The sequence below is a fragment of the Setaria viridis genome, chromosome 9 (genome assembly GCF_005286985.2).
Source record: "Setaria viridis chromosome 9, Setaria_viridis_v4.0, whole genome shotgun sequence".
Classification (NCBI taxonomy): Eukaryota; Viridiplantae; Streptophyta; class Magnoliopsida; order Poales; family Poaceae; genus Setaria; species Setaria viridis.
Window position 1 is genome coordinate 38,355,327 of NC_048271.2, and position 15,799 is coordinate 38,371,125.

The window sequence follows — 15,799 nt, forward strand, 5'->3', positions numbered from 1 at the left end:
ACGAGATTGGTGGCTCGCCATCTGGTAATAGCTTCGTGTCGCTGAAGCAAAGATTTTCTCCAGGTTTAATTTTGTCCCTCGGGTTGGGTGGATCTGTATTTGGGGGCATATATCACGTGGACACGTCGTTTTGATGAGTCAAATGCCCAGGTTTTGGTGTCGGGGTTGAGACTTGAGGTTCCTGGGTGCGGTTACGCATCGCTTAAGGCGACAAATCAGCACCTGTCACCTCAAGAAAGGTGCACGCGCAGCAGCCCAACCAGCGTATCACACGCGCAGCAGTCTACCAGAGCACATATGGGAGGAGCGGGGATTTATTAGACTGGTTGTGAGGGCTGATCCACGAAAAAAGCTATTGTACACATGCATCAATAGTGGTGGTTAGTCCTTAGGGAGATAATCATGCACGTGGTTGTTGATGTCATCCCAAACAAAGCATCCAAATTAATTTTCGATTGTGCAGTTGTATTTTTAAAACAAGATCTTCAAAATAAGACCCCACTCAACTATATTTGAATGAATTTTATTTATTACCATTTTTTAATCAGGTTGGAAAATGTTTCTGAGATATTTACATATGGAAAAATTATACAAACTCAAGAAACAAAATATTTGTACCATCGAACAATTGCACAAACTCAGGCAACAAAAATGTATACACCTGGAACAAATTATACAAACTCATGGAACAAACTAGTTGTACACATTGAACAATTTATATGAGATCATGGAGCAAAAAATTGTATTCCAAGAACAAATTATACACACTTATTGAGCAAAGTATATAAATTCAAAGAACAACTATTTATACACATGGAACAAAATCTATGAATTTGCAGAACAAAATAGTTGTAGCCATAGAGCAAATTATACGAACTCATTATGTATACCCCTACAACAAATTATATAATATATTAACAATTAAAATAATATCTATATGAAGTTAATAAAATAACCGTACCATTGAACAAATTATATAAACTTACGGAAAAATGGTAACAGTTTCATAAAGCTATGTTTTCACGAAGTGATTCTGATTCATCATGGAGATGTTTTTAAAGAGAATCTAGATCCAAAACAAACGCATCTTAATATAAAATATATAGGTTGAAAAAAAATCAGAAATCACGAAATGAGAACATCTAAACACACAATTAAATCCGCAGCACGATCAGCTTTACCAATTGCAGGAATTAAGTAGGTATATGCAACAATATAGTGCTAACTTTATCAGGGAACGTCTAATTTAGAGCCTTGTTGAGCCTCCGCTCCTCCCTATCAGCGGCGATGGCAAAGCCCAGGTCCAGTTGTAGCTCCAGCTTCGAGTCCTTGGTCACGTTGTAGCCCGCCAGCGTCGCGCCGCCGTCGGGACGCATCGGCGTGTCGTCGCAGGTCAGGAACTGCAGGGCCACCGGGTAGCCCTGCCTGCGCTGCACCTGCTCCATGACGCTGGCGACCGTGTCGCCGGCCTCCACCTCCAGCGTGATCGTCCTCTTCGGCCCCGGGATCATGTAGTCCGCGACGGCCATCCGCATCTTCCCGACGGCCTCCTGCTGCACGGGCGGGGCGCCCGCCTCCTCCTTGACGTCGTCGTCGCCCGCGGGATCGGCACCGCCGTCGACGGCGATCCCCTGGGCCTTGAGCGTCTTCTTGCTGAGCCTGATCGAGCCGGAGACGCATTACGACGCGTGCAGAGTCGTGAGGTCCCCTATGTCGTGGTCCGCCAGCGTCCCGGGGGTGTGGTCGTACAGAGATTTGCAGTTGACGGTCATCCGCTGCAGGATCGGGGGGACGTCCGTGATCTCCTCCATCTTGGCCATGTTGCTGTAAATCGTATCGGTGGGCTTCACCACCAGCGTACTAGCCCATGCCTCACGAAGATCTCTTTGGTGTCTTTTCGCCGACGAGATTGGTGGCTCGGGCTCGCCATCTGGTAACTTCGTGTCGCCAACTCGCCGATGCAGGATTTTCTCCGGGTTTAGTTTTTGTCCCTTGGGTTGGGGGGATTTATATTTGGGGGTATCGCGTGGACCGTGGACGCGTCGTGGTTTGAGTCGATTTGCCCGGGTTCGTGTCGGGTTGAGACTGTGGCTCCGTGCTGTCCTCGGTTACAATGGCCAACTCCAATTAACCAATCGTGTCTATGCAAAAACACATAAAAATAGTTAAACGTTAAACGTGAGACAAACCGTTTAAAGGGTTGCTATCTGTTTAAGGTACAGATGGGTAAAGTCCACTACTCATACGGTAGCTTTGCCCAACCGGTTTCCTTAGACTCCGCAACCGTCGTCCGCGCCTCCCGCCGACCTCCCCCTCCTCTTGTCGGTTAGAAATTAGAACTCTAGCCCAATTTGTACGGACATCTCGTTGGCACTTGCAGTTATGGACTACGTTCTGTTTGCTGGGAGCCCCAATGCACCACGATGGGTACGCCGCAGCGACGGCGGCGCCTCCGCCGGCCCTTGCTGCGTCGCCGGCGCCGGAGCCGGAGCCGGAGCAGGAGCCAAAGTGGACCCGCAGGGATGACAAGTTCCTGGAGCTACTGCTCTTCACCCGCAACACCGTCTCCCTCCACGTCACCTCCGGCATCATCGGCAAGACGCCGGTCCAGATTCACCAGCGGTGCACCTTCATGTTCGCCGAGCTGAGCCACGTCCTCGAGTCTCTGGAAGTGTTGACGCCGCCCGTGTGGGACATGGAGATTGCTGCTATGGCCGCGGCGGTGGAAGAAGAAGTAGTGCCCGAGGCCGTGGTGCCCGCTGCTCCACCAGCTGCTGAGCGGGCAGTTGGTGCCGGCGGCGATAAACGCAATAAGAAGGCGGCTGAGAAGTGGACGGAATATGAGCACAGGTATGTGCATCGTCTTCTTCTTCTTGCCTCAATAACTTCGTTACCAAGCTATAGGATTGATTTTCATGTATGGCATCAAAATTCAAAATAGAGAGCGGAAAGATATATGTAGTAGTAGTTATTTTCATGTATGACATCAACGATGCTAACAAACGCCTATACGTTGTTCACTGAATATTTGATCTGGTAAATGCTTGTAGACTTTTCTTAGCGGGCCTGCCCTTCTATAGAGGCAATTGGAATGCGATGTCGAGGGAGTTTCTTACGAGCAAGACTGCGAGCCAGATCGCCAGCCATTACCAGAAATACCGGAACAGGGAGAAACAGAGGGAACATGACAACTGCAAGAGAGCGAGCATACACGACATCACGGAACCTGGGATCGCCGCCGCCTTTGCAGTTTCAGGTGGTGAGGCAGCTGCATGGAAAGGTGAGCTTCCTAGATCTGAAGCTAGCGCTTGGCGTCAAGAAAATGAACCATGGGAGCCAATTGAGAGCGGTGAAGATGGACTTAGTCCTGTTGAAGAGTTTCCTGGTGAAGATGACCCGGGAACTCTGCTTACGTAGGAGAGCAAAAGGTATTGTAGTACACATTTAGGTGGTGGAGGCCAAGCCGGTATGGACTTATGGCTATATAGGTTGGCAATTTTGTGGCTGCATGCATGATGGAACCGGCACATGCATATATGATGTTTTCAAGGAAGATACATATAGTGCTTTAATTTTGAAGTTTTAGAAGCAACTATGGTTTAATTTAGTAAAAATCTAGAAATTTTACACTACAAGAAACATGTTAATCTATGACGAATTCTTCATGACAGATTCAGAAAACATTATTAACGGTGCACCATCTATGATAATTTGTGAATTTTTGTCACGGACATGCAAATTGCCCATCCAAGCTCAAATTTGGGTTCAATTTCTGTGACGAACCTCGGTATGAAAATAAAAATCATCACAAATTTGATATTATACTCAACCGCAATTTTGAAAAAACAAATACATGGCTTACTTTAAAGAAAATAAGATGCTTTACTTTTTATCTTAAAAAATGTGAATTTTTATTGGAAGCCTTCCCGTAGTGTATCTGCGCTTGGAAAAAAAAATTGCGACCAACAAAAAAAAAGAGTAAATTCCAATTACGTGACTTCCTCGCAACCAGACTGAAAAAGAAAATTCAAGTGCCATCGAAATTCTCAACTTCCCTTCACTACCAGTGAATTAAATTTCCCATCCCTTCAATGCCATTTCCGTTAGCTGACTGTCAGAGGAGGGTTAAGTGACAAGTAAAATGACAATTTGTCCTTATAACATATTTCAGCTAATTCCCTTGTATGCCATTGTAGTGGGACGGCATGACCTCGATGAACACAACAGATCATTGTTGTATGCTCCCAACGCATGAATATTTTTTAAAAGAACACATCTTTACATATTTTTTTTGTGTTTTATTGTACGAGAAGCATCGTTGGTGGACTTTCACATGGAATTTTTATTTCCTTTTGACGTACTGAATTTACAAGGACTGAAACATGGCGAACTTATCTAAACTCGAGATTTCAGATCGTACAAAAAATAGGAAAATTCTGATCACTGTACAAAAATTCAGAAAGAAATCACCACAAAAAAGTTCGTTCTTCTCAATTTTTATTTCTCATGCTGTTTACATACTCCACAGATTCACAGATCCAATAATCCATCGTCATCATCGTGTGATACGAAGAACAAGGAGAAAGAAAGGGGGACAAAGAAAGAAAAAGCACGATCCGCTCGGCATGCCGGCCTTGAATCCTTGATCCCATCAGCGCCGGTCTGTTCCACCAGGATCGTCATCAAGCCAAGCTTCTCCGGCCGTGTCTTGCCCACCTAAACGTCCCGGCGGTGCACGAGCCCGCCCGCGTATGAGCGCGTCTCGCCTCAGCTGCTCACCCAAACTGCGCTTCGCACACATGCTCACCCAACCGAGCGTCCCGGGGTAGCATGCAGCGCGCCCGCCTGCGCATGGCCGAACCTGTAGAAAGATTTTAGCTGGCAGGCGGCCGAACCTGTAGAGAGCTCGGCGGCGAGCCCGCGCCGCCAACTCAGCGCCAGACTCCGTGAGCGGAAGGCCGGAAGCTGGAAGTGGGCTAATGTAAGGCGTGGTGGCCCCGGCCCAAAGTGGCCCCATCACCCAGCAGCGCCCCGCTCTCCACGAAAAAAGGCCGGTTGCGCCCATCATAAAACAGGCCGGAGGGGCGTCAGAGCCACATAAAACAAGCCGTTTTCCATTGAGCTTCATGGGCCAAGAAAAAGATATCAGCCGCGTGCAACGCAGCCCAACCACACGTCGTCTTCTCCCTTGATTTGTTATGTTTCGATTAGAATTGTAGCCGTGCGTTACTACGGACTACAAAATATTAATATTGCAATATGTGACTATAAAATATTAATATTGCAATATGTTGGAGCATCCAACGGGACAATAATAGTGTGAAAATAAGAACAAATATTACATTACTTTAGTCTGATCATTATTTACTTTAGATGCATATATGTTTTTGTGACTACGAAAATACAAGGAGGAAGACATGACAAGAGGAACAGGTTAGATTTTCAAAAGCTATTTGCATATACATATTTTGTCACTACAATCAACTAAATAGAACCATATATTCTACTTATGACTTGATCTCCAACAGCTGATGACTTTAATTGCTTAACCTTCTATCCTCAGTAGCTGATGACTTGATCTCCAACAGTTGCAAGTTTCTTATGTTCATTATGAAGGGGTAATCGGAGCAGAGAAGTTTACCAGCAGGCAGTAGCTACTTCACAGTAGGCTGCATACAGCATTAGCATATAGTTTATAAAAAATATTTTACTAATACTTGCAGTTATCTTTTACCAGTTCTACAGCAGTAATAATTGCAAAACCAATTTCTTTGTATGCAAGTAAATTGCCTGTACGTGAAGTATATAAAAAAATCAGGGTAAAAATGCTCAGTATTATCGCAATAATCAAATTAGGAGTACCATCTAATGTGATGGTGACATGCGACCCATGTCAGCAAAAGAAAAGATGTAATTTTCCAATCTATGAATCTTACTGACCTTATTTATTCACAGAATCAACAAGAAAACCAAGTAACACTATTACAGGCCTGTTTGGGAGGAAGGGGCTAAACTTTAGTCCTAGGCTAAACTTTAGCCCCCTCAAATAGAGGGTTAAATTTTAGCACCTGGGGTGTTTGGGTGGAGGGCTAAACTTTAGCACCTAGTGTGCAAAAGGACTAGATTGCCCTCATTTCCCTCCTCCCACTATCTCTGCTCGATCAAACCCACCAACCAACCACCCTTCGCCCCAGAGCCTCTCATTCCCACGCCCGCCGCGGCGACGAAGGTGACGACGGCACGGCCGTCCCGCCCCCCAAGCTTCTCGCGCCGCAGCTGGAGGAGGCGGCGGCTTCGCACCCGGACACCGCCGCCAAGCTCCGCTTCCTTGCGTCATGCTCCAAGACCGAGGATGGGGAGCGAGGATCCGACCGGCCGCCTCGGATCCGCAGTCGCGCGGCGGCTGCGTCGAAGCAGGCGACGCCGGAGGAGGAGGAGCCGAGGCCCGTCCGATGCGGCGGCAGGCACGGCGGCGGGGCCAGCGGAGGCCGCGGGGGCGGGTGTAGGCGGCGGGGCTGGCGGAGCGAGGATCCTGCCGGCCACCCCGGATCCGGCCGGCCGCCACCGTCCTACTACTCCTTCCCGTCGGTGGCCGACGGGGAGGACGGGTCCGGCGACGTCGAGAGAGAGGGGGTTGGGGAGGCGGCGGGGACAGGCCGGCGAGGCGGAGGCGAAGCGCAGCGGGGTCGGCGAGGCGGGGCTGGCGGGACCAAGAGGAGACGGCGGGGTCGGCGAGGACGGCGGGGCTGGCGAGGCGGAGGTGGGGGACTGGCGACGCGAGGCGGACACAGCGAGGCGGAGCAAGCAGGGCCAGGCGAAGTCTGCGAGGAGAGAGAGAGAGTGCGGGGGGCACTGGTGGAAAGAAGGCAACCGGGGACCACTTTTAGCCCCTTTAGTTCATTTTAGCACCCCTTGGAGGAGCTAATGGATTATGTGGGCTAAAGTTTAGCCCCTCCATTTTAGCCCTGGTGTTTGGGAGGAGAGGGCTAAAATCTGGCTAAAATGGGGGGCTAAAGTTTAGCCCCTCTTCCCAAATAGCCCCTACATATGGTCAGCTTGGTCAAGATGAAAATATCACTCTAAGGGATTACGAAAGGTGCATAATCATTGCATTTGACTGGCATTAATTTTCTTTCTTTTGAATAGAAATTTCAGGCAACTTAAAACTACATGAATTAACTTACCATGAAAACAATATTTTGAATCTGAGAATAGCGCGATGCATGGACCAACTGCTCTACAATTTCTCCAGAAGACAGATTGCTTTTGAAGCCCATTGTTCCAGTAGCACAGAATCTGCAGCCCATCTTGCACCCAACCTGTTTAGTAATGTGGAAAAAAAATTAACACCATTAACAAGAAAGTCACAAGCGCAAATTATAGTACTCTGATGAGAATAAAGATCTGAACAGGTCTTCTAGCAAAAGATTTGAACCATTGGAAACAAGTTTTTCCAGACTTAAGAGCACCTGACATCCAACAGAAAAACATATATATTTACCTGTGATGACACACAAAGAGTTACTGCTCTCCTCCAGAGTGAGGCTTTCCATCATATTTCCACAGACTCCCCATTCTACACCACACAAAGTGTAACGCCCGTAAAATACACCCAGTTAAATCACTCGTTAAAAATACTTTCCAAAATTTTTCCGACCGCCGAGCTCCGTCAAATCCTTTCCCTTCCGTCGGACCCGCCGTCCTGGCCCCGGCTCGTCAACTCTCCTTTTTCCGCTCCCCGTAATTTTCACCGCATGCCCGTCAAGTCCATCACCGCGCCAGTCGAATTCCGCAATTTTCGCCATATTTTTTCCCCTCCCTTTTCTCCCTTTCCCCTTCCTTCTTTCTTTTTCCTCCTCTTTCTTTCCCTTCTCCTTTTTCCTTCTCTTTCTTCCTCCTCTCCCTTCCTCTTTCTTCTCTCTCTCCTTTACTTCCCCTGGCACCTCCCCTGCGCCTGACACCCCACCCACGCCGGCACGCGCGCCGAGGCGCGCACGCGCGCTGGGCCGCGCGCGCGCCCGCGCCGCTTCACGTCGCCCGTGCCACGCCCGCTCGCGCCTTGGCGTCTAGCGCTTGACTCGGTGCGTCGCGTCGTGTCGCCGGTCGCCGGTCGCCGCTCCTGTGGCCTCGTCGACCAGCCGCCACGCCGTCCACGAGCTTCACCACCCCGGCACGCCATCGGCCAAAGGTCCAGCCGCCATCATTGCCTCGGCCCTCGCCCGCCCGTGCGCCGCCTATAAAAGGGGGGAGCCGAGCCTTGCACCTCCACACCCTCACCACGAGCACCTTGTCTTCCTCCACTCCCACCACCAGAACGCCGACGGCCATCCCTTCCTCTACCTCCAGTTGCCTCCAGGAAGAAGAAGGGGTAAATCCCTCTCCTCGCGATCCAAACCACCAGTTTCCCTGATTCGCGAACAAGTCCTCCCACCATTCCAAAAATAATTACAGATAGGCCCCTGCTCTCGCGGTTCAGTCCTAAACCTCGTTTTAAAGCCCCTAATACTCCTTTAACCCGTCATTTCATGCGCCAAATTTCCTCCAATCCATCCCAAATTCGACCACGGCCTCCTCTCATATATTTCCGCCGAGGCATATCAAAAGTTCATGAAAATACCCGTCCTACCTATTTTCCGTTCATATTTCCCGTTCGGAGCTCAACGGGTAAAACCTTTTTCCCTTTTTATTTATTGTGTGCTCGTTTGTGTGTGCCGTAGATCGCGGAGTACCCGAGAAGGAGCGCGAGGAGGAGTTCGACCGCGAGCCCGAGCCCGAGGACCAGTACCGCGAGCAGGAGCTCCCGGAAGGCTTTGAGAACGGCAAGTCCAATCTCACCCTTTGATGCATATTTAATACCCAGTTTTTCAGACACAACCTATTGGCCTGTTTTATAAAAGGCATATTGTTTTATCGCAAGACATGGTTGGATAGCCACCCCTTGATTGTTATGACTATTCCTTGTTGTCCCATATTTATCTCTAAATATGAGTTGCTCTGTTTAGATGATAAACACTGCTAGAATGCTTAGGAACTCATTATCCAAATTCAAACATGACTACACCTGTTTATACGGAAAATAAATGTGTGAGTATGTTTAACTGAGGAGTTGGGTTTTCGGGTGAAAAGAGAGGTGGTGGATGAGATGGATGGGTGTTTCTTGTGTGGAATGCCGGGTTGTTGGGCTCGTACCTTAGTGGTTGAGCAGAGTGGGAGATATCCATCTTGTCATAGCTAAGGACCGAGTTGATGTGTCATCCTGCCTGATTCCATCACCGTACAACCACTCGACCGTTGTATGGGCAACGGCTTAGCATAAACCCCACTAGCTAAACTGCTAGGCTTCAGGCGTGCTGGCGAGCAACGGGAGCCCTTGGAGCAGGACTAAGCTCTTGGTGACTTAGGTCCCGGTTTCGACCCTGTGGATGGGTTGCTAACCCCTTGGGTGCTTCCGTGTTGACTAGTCAGTGTTGGCTAAGGTGGGTAATGGCTTTGTTAGGATCCGTACCGTCACTAAGGTGATCGCGATACGGTACCCTACTTGTGGAAAAAGTGTACAATCTCTGCAGAGTTAAAACCTATTCGGGTAGCCGTGTCCACGGCATTGGACGAGTTACGGCTCGGTCACACAACTAGCTTTTGGGGATGACTGGTATTATACTGCGTGTGTGGGTGTGTGGAATTTTGGAAGTGTTCGACAGGTGTGCCGTGCGCTACGGCGGACGGGGAGTCCGGTAGCGATAAAACTTAGATCCTTTGTGTAGGATCAACCCCACTTGATATATCGTTTACTAAAATGTTTTCATGAAACTTCTTTGAAATGGAACCCTGCATGTGTCTAAAATTCAGCTTTACTGCAAATAAACCATAGCTTATTCCTTGATTATTCATATGCATATTCTTGTTGTATCCCCCTCCGTGGATGGGGTCGGACTTGCTGAGTACTCTTGTACTCACCCTTGTGTTGTTACTTCAGAGGAGGATCCGGACTTCATCGCCGAGGACTTCGAGTAGGAGGTTGCGTCTGCACCCAACGCTGCCTGCGGTGTTGACCCTTTTGCAGGATGCTTCCGCTGACGCTTAGTTCCGATTGCAGCCCGGAGTCCGACTGGACTGCAACTTGGATTTGTATTGTTATCGCTTTAGTCTTGCTTTGGGTGTGGCTTGCCCGCCCGCTCCTTCGGGAGTTGTACGGTTTCTGAACTATCTATTGAATAAATGTGTTATCAGCCTCCTGGGACTGATAATTGGATCACATTTAGACTCTACTTATGTGGGGACGCTTCACAAAGACAGTTCATGCTTCCAATACAAGGGAACTTATATGGTGAAGCTTGCATAAATAAAGTCGCTATGTAGAGGGCATTTTCATCAGATGTATGATTAAAGGAGCTTGGTTGGAACTGAGATTGATTGACCATAAGGTTATGCATGCAATTTGTTGGAAGTCGTACCCACATCTCAATATCTCCAAGGATAGGCAATGGCTTACAATCTCAGAAACACCAGCAGTAGTAATTTTTTTCACAGCGACTGCATGAGAACAATATGTCATAAATAAGATATAGTTTCTTGAACTTCTAGCAAGTAACAGCTGACAAGACACAAACCCTTACCTAATATCAACTGCCCTCAGATTACTACAAACATTTGCTACAGTAGCCAAACCAACATCAGTTATGTCAGATCCAAATATATCTAGGAATTACCTAGAGCTTTCAGCAAGAGGAGTCAAAACTTCATCATTCAGGAGCCTTCTTCTCCTTGTAATAGACAAAATTGCAAACTGTTTCATACAATAAACTCAAAATCAATATAACATGCATAAGTACCAGTAGATATCACATGTCAGCACATGAACTAAATCAATAGTAATTGTTTTACAATTACTGGACCTGACCACTTCAAAAACCCTAATGCACATAGATGCATATCTTAGGTCAAAAACCTTTTGTTCTAACAGTTTCTTCCTGACTACTGATCATATTGACATCCTATCTGGATTGTGTAAGTGTTTATCAGGTTAATGAGCAAAGAAAGATAATGTAGATTATCACTTCTTGAGAAGTGTACCAGAGGATACACAAATAGAGTTGGGAGCTGCATCACAGGATTAAGCTAGGTCATGTCGGAGAACTGCAAGTCTCAAGGATCCATTCGGGCACTGCATCTCCTGGACAAAGAGGTGACACATGAATCGAAGGACAGGAGTGGTGCTTGAGGCACCATGACCCACCGGCTGCTGCGGTGACGCGCCACCACGATCCATCGGCCGCCGAAGCGACACCCACCGGTAGTCGCTGTCGACCCGAGAGAGGAAGGGAGAGAGAGGGGAAGAGAGAGAGGTGTACCTGGGAGGTCCCGCGACCCGCGTCGGCCGTTGCCGTTGCCGCATCCCGCGTCGGCCACCCGCGCCGGCGGTCCCACTGCCGGATCCCGCGCCCGCTGGCCGTGCCGACCGTCCCTACCGGATCCCATATGCGGCAGCCGCCCTCGCCGCCGGATCTCGCGGTTGCCGAATCTGAGAGACAAAGCAGCGAGGGAGAGAGAGGGGCGCTGCCGTCCGCTCAATACGCGCCCGCCATCTCCAACGCCGCATCCCGCCTTCGCACTAATCCTCGCGGAGCAGGGTGCCACCTCACCTTGCCCCGCTGCCGCCACGGACCGTTGGTCGTGTCGCACCCACTGGCCACGGCGGCGGGGGCGAACAGAAAAAAAGTGGGAAGGTGGGCAGCGGGGGTGGAGCGGACGACAAGGATGGGGAGGAGGCGCAAGGGCGGTGGTGAGCTGGGTGTGTCGTGCGGGGCGACGTAGGAGGCGGGTGCTGCGGCGAGGGTGTGGCAGGGCGAAGGAGGCACTTGCAGCAGCGGCGGTGTGGCCCAAGGCCTAGGGCGACGCGGATAGGTCGCGCCGGGTGGCTCTCGCGGGGTGGCTGCGGATGGGAGGCTGCAGGAATCCCCCGGGGGGGGGGGGGTTTGGCGGCGGAAGGAAGGAGGCAGGAGGCATCGGGGGTGGGCGAGGTTCGCGTGTTAAACCGGAATGAAGGGCGGAGATCGGCGCATGAGTAGCGGACGGAAGAAATTGAGTATAGGGCGGGACGAAGGGATCACGGAGGGTATGACGTACAAAAAATTGGTCTTGATTTTGTTTTTTATAGTAGAAGAAGAGATTTCTGCAACACAAGGAATTATGAACAACAAAAATCGGAAACTAAAAAAAAAGTAGAATTGAAAACTCAACGCTAATCAGAAGATCCAACCATCCTGGGGAGTACCAGGAGCTAAACCTTCAAATCCCACGGCAGGGCGTTCAATCGCAAAACGCGCTGCCGCTCACCCGCCCCCTCCTCGCCGTCGCCGTCGCCCTCGCCCTCGCTGTCCATCACGCCGCTGCTCGCCCCCGGACCAAGCGCAACCGTCGGATTCCAGCTCCACGCAACACTGCCGCTCCCCCACGCCGCCTATAGGGGTTTACCGACGAGCTCAGCAACGAATCCCCACGAGCCGCTCAATCGCCTGCGCTGTTCGCAACAGCAAGGTCGTGTGCCCGCCAATGGCGCTGCGCGGCAGTGGCAGCTTCTACCACTCCACCAGTCGCGCCGTCTCCCGCCAATAGCACATGAGCGCCATCTGTAGCGCGTCTCGCGCCCTCCGAGCTCCCGATGTCCCGGCCGCCCCCCGCGCAGGCGGGGCCCCTCGCCAACGCCACCTTCTCCCACCTCTTCCAGCTCTGCGCCCACGCCGGTCGCGCGGCCCTCGGCGCGGCCCGCGCCGCGCACGCGCGGATGCTCGTGTCCGGGTTCGTACCCACCGCATTCGTCTCCAACTGCCTCCTCCAGATGTACGCCCGCTGCGCGGACGCCGCCGGCGCTCGCAGGGTGTTCGACGCGATGCCCCACCGGGACACGGTCTCGTGGAACACCATGCTCACGGCCTACGCTCACGCGGGAGACATCGACACGGCCGTATCGATGTTCGACGCGATGCCGGACCCGGATGTCGTGTCGTGGAACGCGCTGGTCTCAAGCTACTGCCAGCGTGGCATGTTTCGGGAGTCAGTAGGTCTGTTTTTGGAGATGGCTCGCCGTGGTGTTGCCCCCGACAGGACGACGTTTGCTGTTTTGCTGAAGGCGTGCAGTGGTTTGGAGGACTTGACCCTTGGTGTTCAAATCCATGCGTTGGTGGTAAAGACGGGCCTGGAGGCTGATGTCCGAGCCGGGAGTGCTCTTGTGGACATGTATGGCAAGTGCAGGAGTTTGGAAGACGCACTGCGCTTCTTTCATGGAATGGGTGAGAGGAATTGGGTCTCCTGGGGTGCAGTGATCGCAGGATGTGTTCAAAATGAACAGTACACACGAGCGCTGAAGCTGTTTGCGCAGATGCAGAGGCTGGGACTTGGGGTGAGCCAGCCGGCTTATGCCAGTGTCTTTAGATCCTGTGCAGCAATATCATGTCTGAGCACCGCTCGCCAGTTACACGCGCATGCCATAAAGAATAAGTTTAGTTCTGACCGCGTTGTTGGCACAGCAGTTGTGGATGTGTATGCTAAGGCTGATAGCTTGGTTGATGCTCGAAGGGCATTCTTTGGTTTGCCCAACCATACTGTGGAGACATGCAATGCCATGATGGTTGGGCTTGTGCGCACAGGGCTGGGAGCTGAGGCCATGCAACTTTTTCAATTCATGACCAGGACTGGTATTGGTTTTGATGCAGTTAGCTTGTCAGGTGTTTTCAGTGCTTGTGCCGAGGTTAAGGGATACTTTCAGGGGTTGCAAGTCCACTGCTTATCAATTAAATCAGGTTTTGACGTGGATGTTTGTGTCAGAAATGCAATTCTTGATCTATATGGGAAGTGCAAAGCATTGGTCGAAGCATACCTTATCTTCCAAGAGATGGAGCAAAGAGATTCTGTCTCTTGGAATGCTATTATTGCGGCTCTTGAGCAAAATGAATGCTACGAAGATACTATATCTCACTTAAATGAAATGCTGCGCTCTGGTATGGAACCTGATGATTTTACTTATGGTAGTGTCCTTAAGGCTTGTGCAGGTTTACAATCTTTGGAATATGGATTGATGGTTCATAACAAGGTTATTAAATCGGGACTTGGTTTAGATGCTTTTGTTGCAAGCACTGTTGTTGACATGTACTGCAAATGTGGCATGGTCACAGAGGCTCAGAAACTTCATGAAAGAATTGGGAGGCAAGAGCTTATTTCGTGGAACTCTATCATATCAGGATTTTCATTGAACAAACAGAGTGAAGAAGCTCAGAAGTTCTTCTTGGAGATGCTAGATATGGGGGTAAAGCCTGATCATTTTACTTATGCCACGGTTCTTGATACTTGTGCTAATCTGGCTACCATTGAGTTGGGAAAACAGATCCATGGTCAGATTATCAAGCAGGAAATGCTTGGAGATGAATATATCTCTAGCACTCTTGTAGACATGTATGCAAAGTGCGGGAACATGCCAGACTCACTGCTAGTGTTCGAGAAGGCGCAGAAACTGGATTTTGTGTCATGGAATGCTATGATATGTGGCTATGCGCTCCATGGCCAGGGATTGCAAGCCCTAGAGATGTTTGAGAGGATGCAGAAAGCAAATGTTCTGCCAAATCATGCAACGTTTGTTGCAGTTCTTCGGGCATGCTGCCATGTTGGTCTGCTAGACGATGGATGCTGCTACTTTCATCTGATGACCACCTGCTACAAGTTAGAACCTCAACTGGAACACTTTGCTTGCATGGTGGATATACTAGGACGCTCAAAGGGCCCGCAGGAAGCTCTGAAATTTATCAGAAGCATGCCTTTTGAAGCAGATGCAGTCATATGGAAGACTCTGCTAAGCATTTGTAAGATCCGTCAAGATGTTGAAGTGGCTGAAATTGCTGCTAGCAATGTTCTACGGCTAGATCCAGATGATCCATCAGTTTACATTCTTCTCTCAAATGTATATGCTGAATCAGGGAAATGGGTTGATGTTTCAAAGACTAGAAGGCTAATGAGGCAGGGACGGCTGAAAAAGGAACCTGGCTGTAGCTGGATTGAGGTTCAATCCGAGATGCATGGTTTCCTTGTAGGCGATAAGGTCCATCCGAGATCGAGGGAGGTGTATGAGATGTTGAATGATTTGATTGGTGAGATGAAACTCTCTGGATATGAGCCTGCTTCAGCCTTTTTTGCTGAGGTTGAGGAGGAGGGGAGCGCATCTGATCAAGATGAATTGCTTGGAATAGTTGGTGATTAATCTGTTTTGTGTTGAGGATGTCAACCATTTTTGAAGCTTTGAGCCCTCGTATGTAAATTTGGCAAATTTCTCCAGCACAGATAGTGATACTACAAACAACGCCGAGGCAGAAACTCAAAGTTTTCTACCTGGTCATGCCATGTAAGCATGTTCTTGTTGATCTTAGGATGCATGTGACTGACAACTGTTCAAATGAAAGCAAGTCATGGCCATGTGCCCGGTTTTGGCGTCACGACTGATGAGGACTGAGTGCACAAAATATGCTAGCAAAAGAAGTCAAGCTGACCACATGTGGTGGATAAGGCGGTTATGGTTATATTCACTACAGGTGCTGATTCTGGCTTGTATACAGGAATTGAGTAAAATTGGCACAAGTGTAAATGCAATCCCCCACGTCCTTTCTTTACACACAAAACAAATGCTGCTGCTGTTTGATTAAAATTACTATCGGTTCACTGATTAGGTTGAGCAAGCTTATTGATTGCTCACTGTCTCTCAGCATCTTTAGATGCTATGGTTTTTGCTTAAATGTTTGCGAAAGGGGGTGCAATGTTC

General features: G+C 49.5%; 1 protein-coding gene across 1 annotated transcript; it reads left to right on the forward strand.

Moving 5' to 3' along the window:
* The first annotated feature begins 12,307 nt into the window (after positions 1-12,307).
* On the forward strand, positions 12,308-15,784 carry LOC117836337 (pentatricopeptide repeat-containing protein At3g02330, mitochondrial). Its single transcript, XM_034715738.2, has one exon. It carries the CDS (start codon positions 12,659-12,661, stop codon positions 15,242-15,244), a length of 2,586 nt encoding a protein of 861 aa, XP_034571629.1. The 5' UTR covers positions 12,308-12,658; the 3' UTR covers positions 15,245-15,784.
* The last annotated feature ends 15 nt before the right edge of the window (positions 15,785-15,799 follow it).

Bases quoted from the DNA above. Each gene is read 5' to 3' on its own strand.
- LOC117836337 (XM_034715738.2), top strand. From the start codon at position 12,659: ATGTCCCGGCCGCCCCCCGCGCAGGCGGGGCCCCTCGCCAACGCCACC.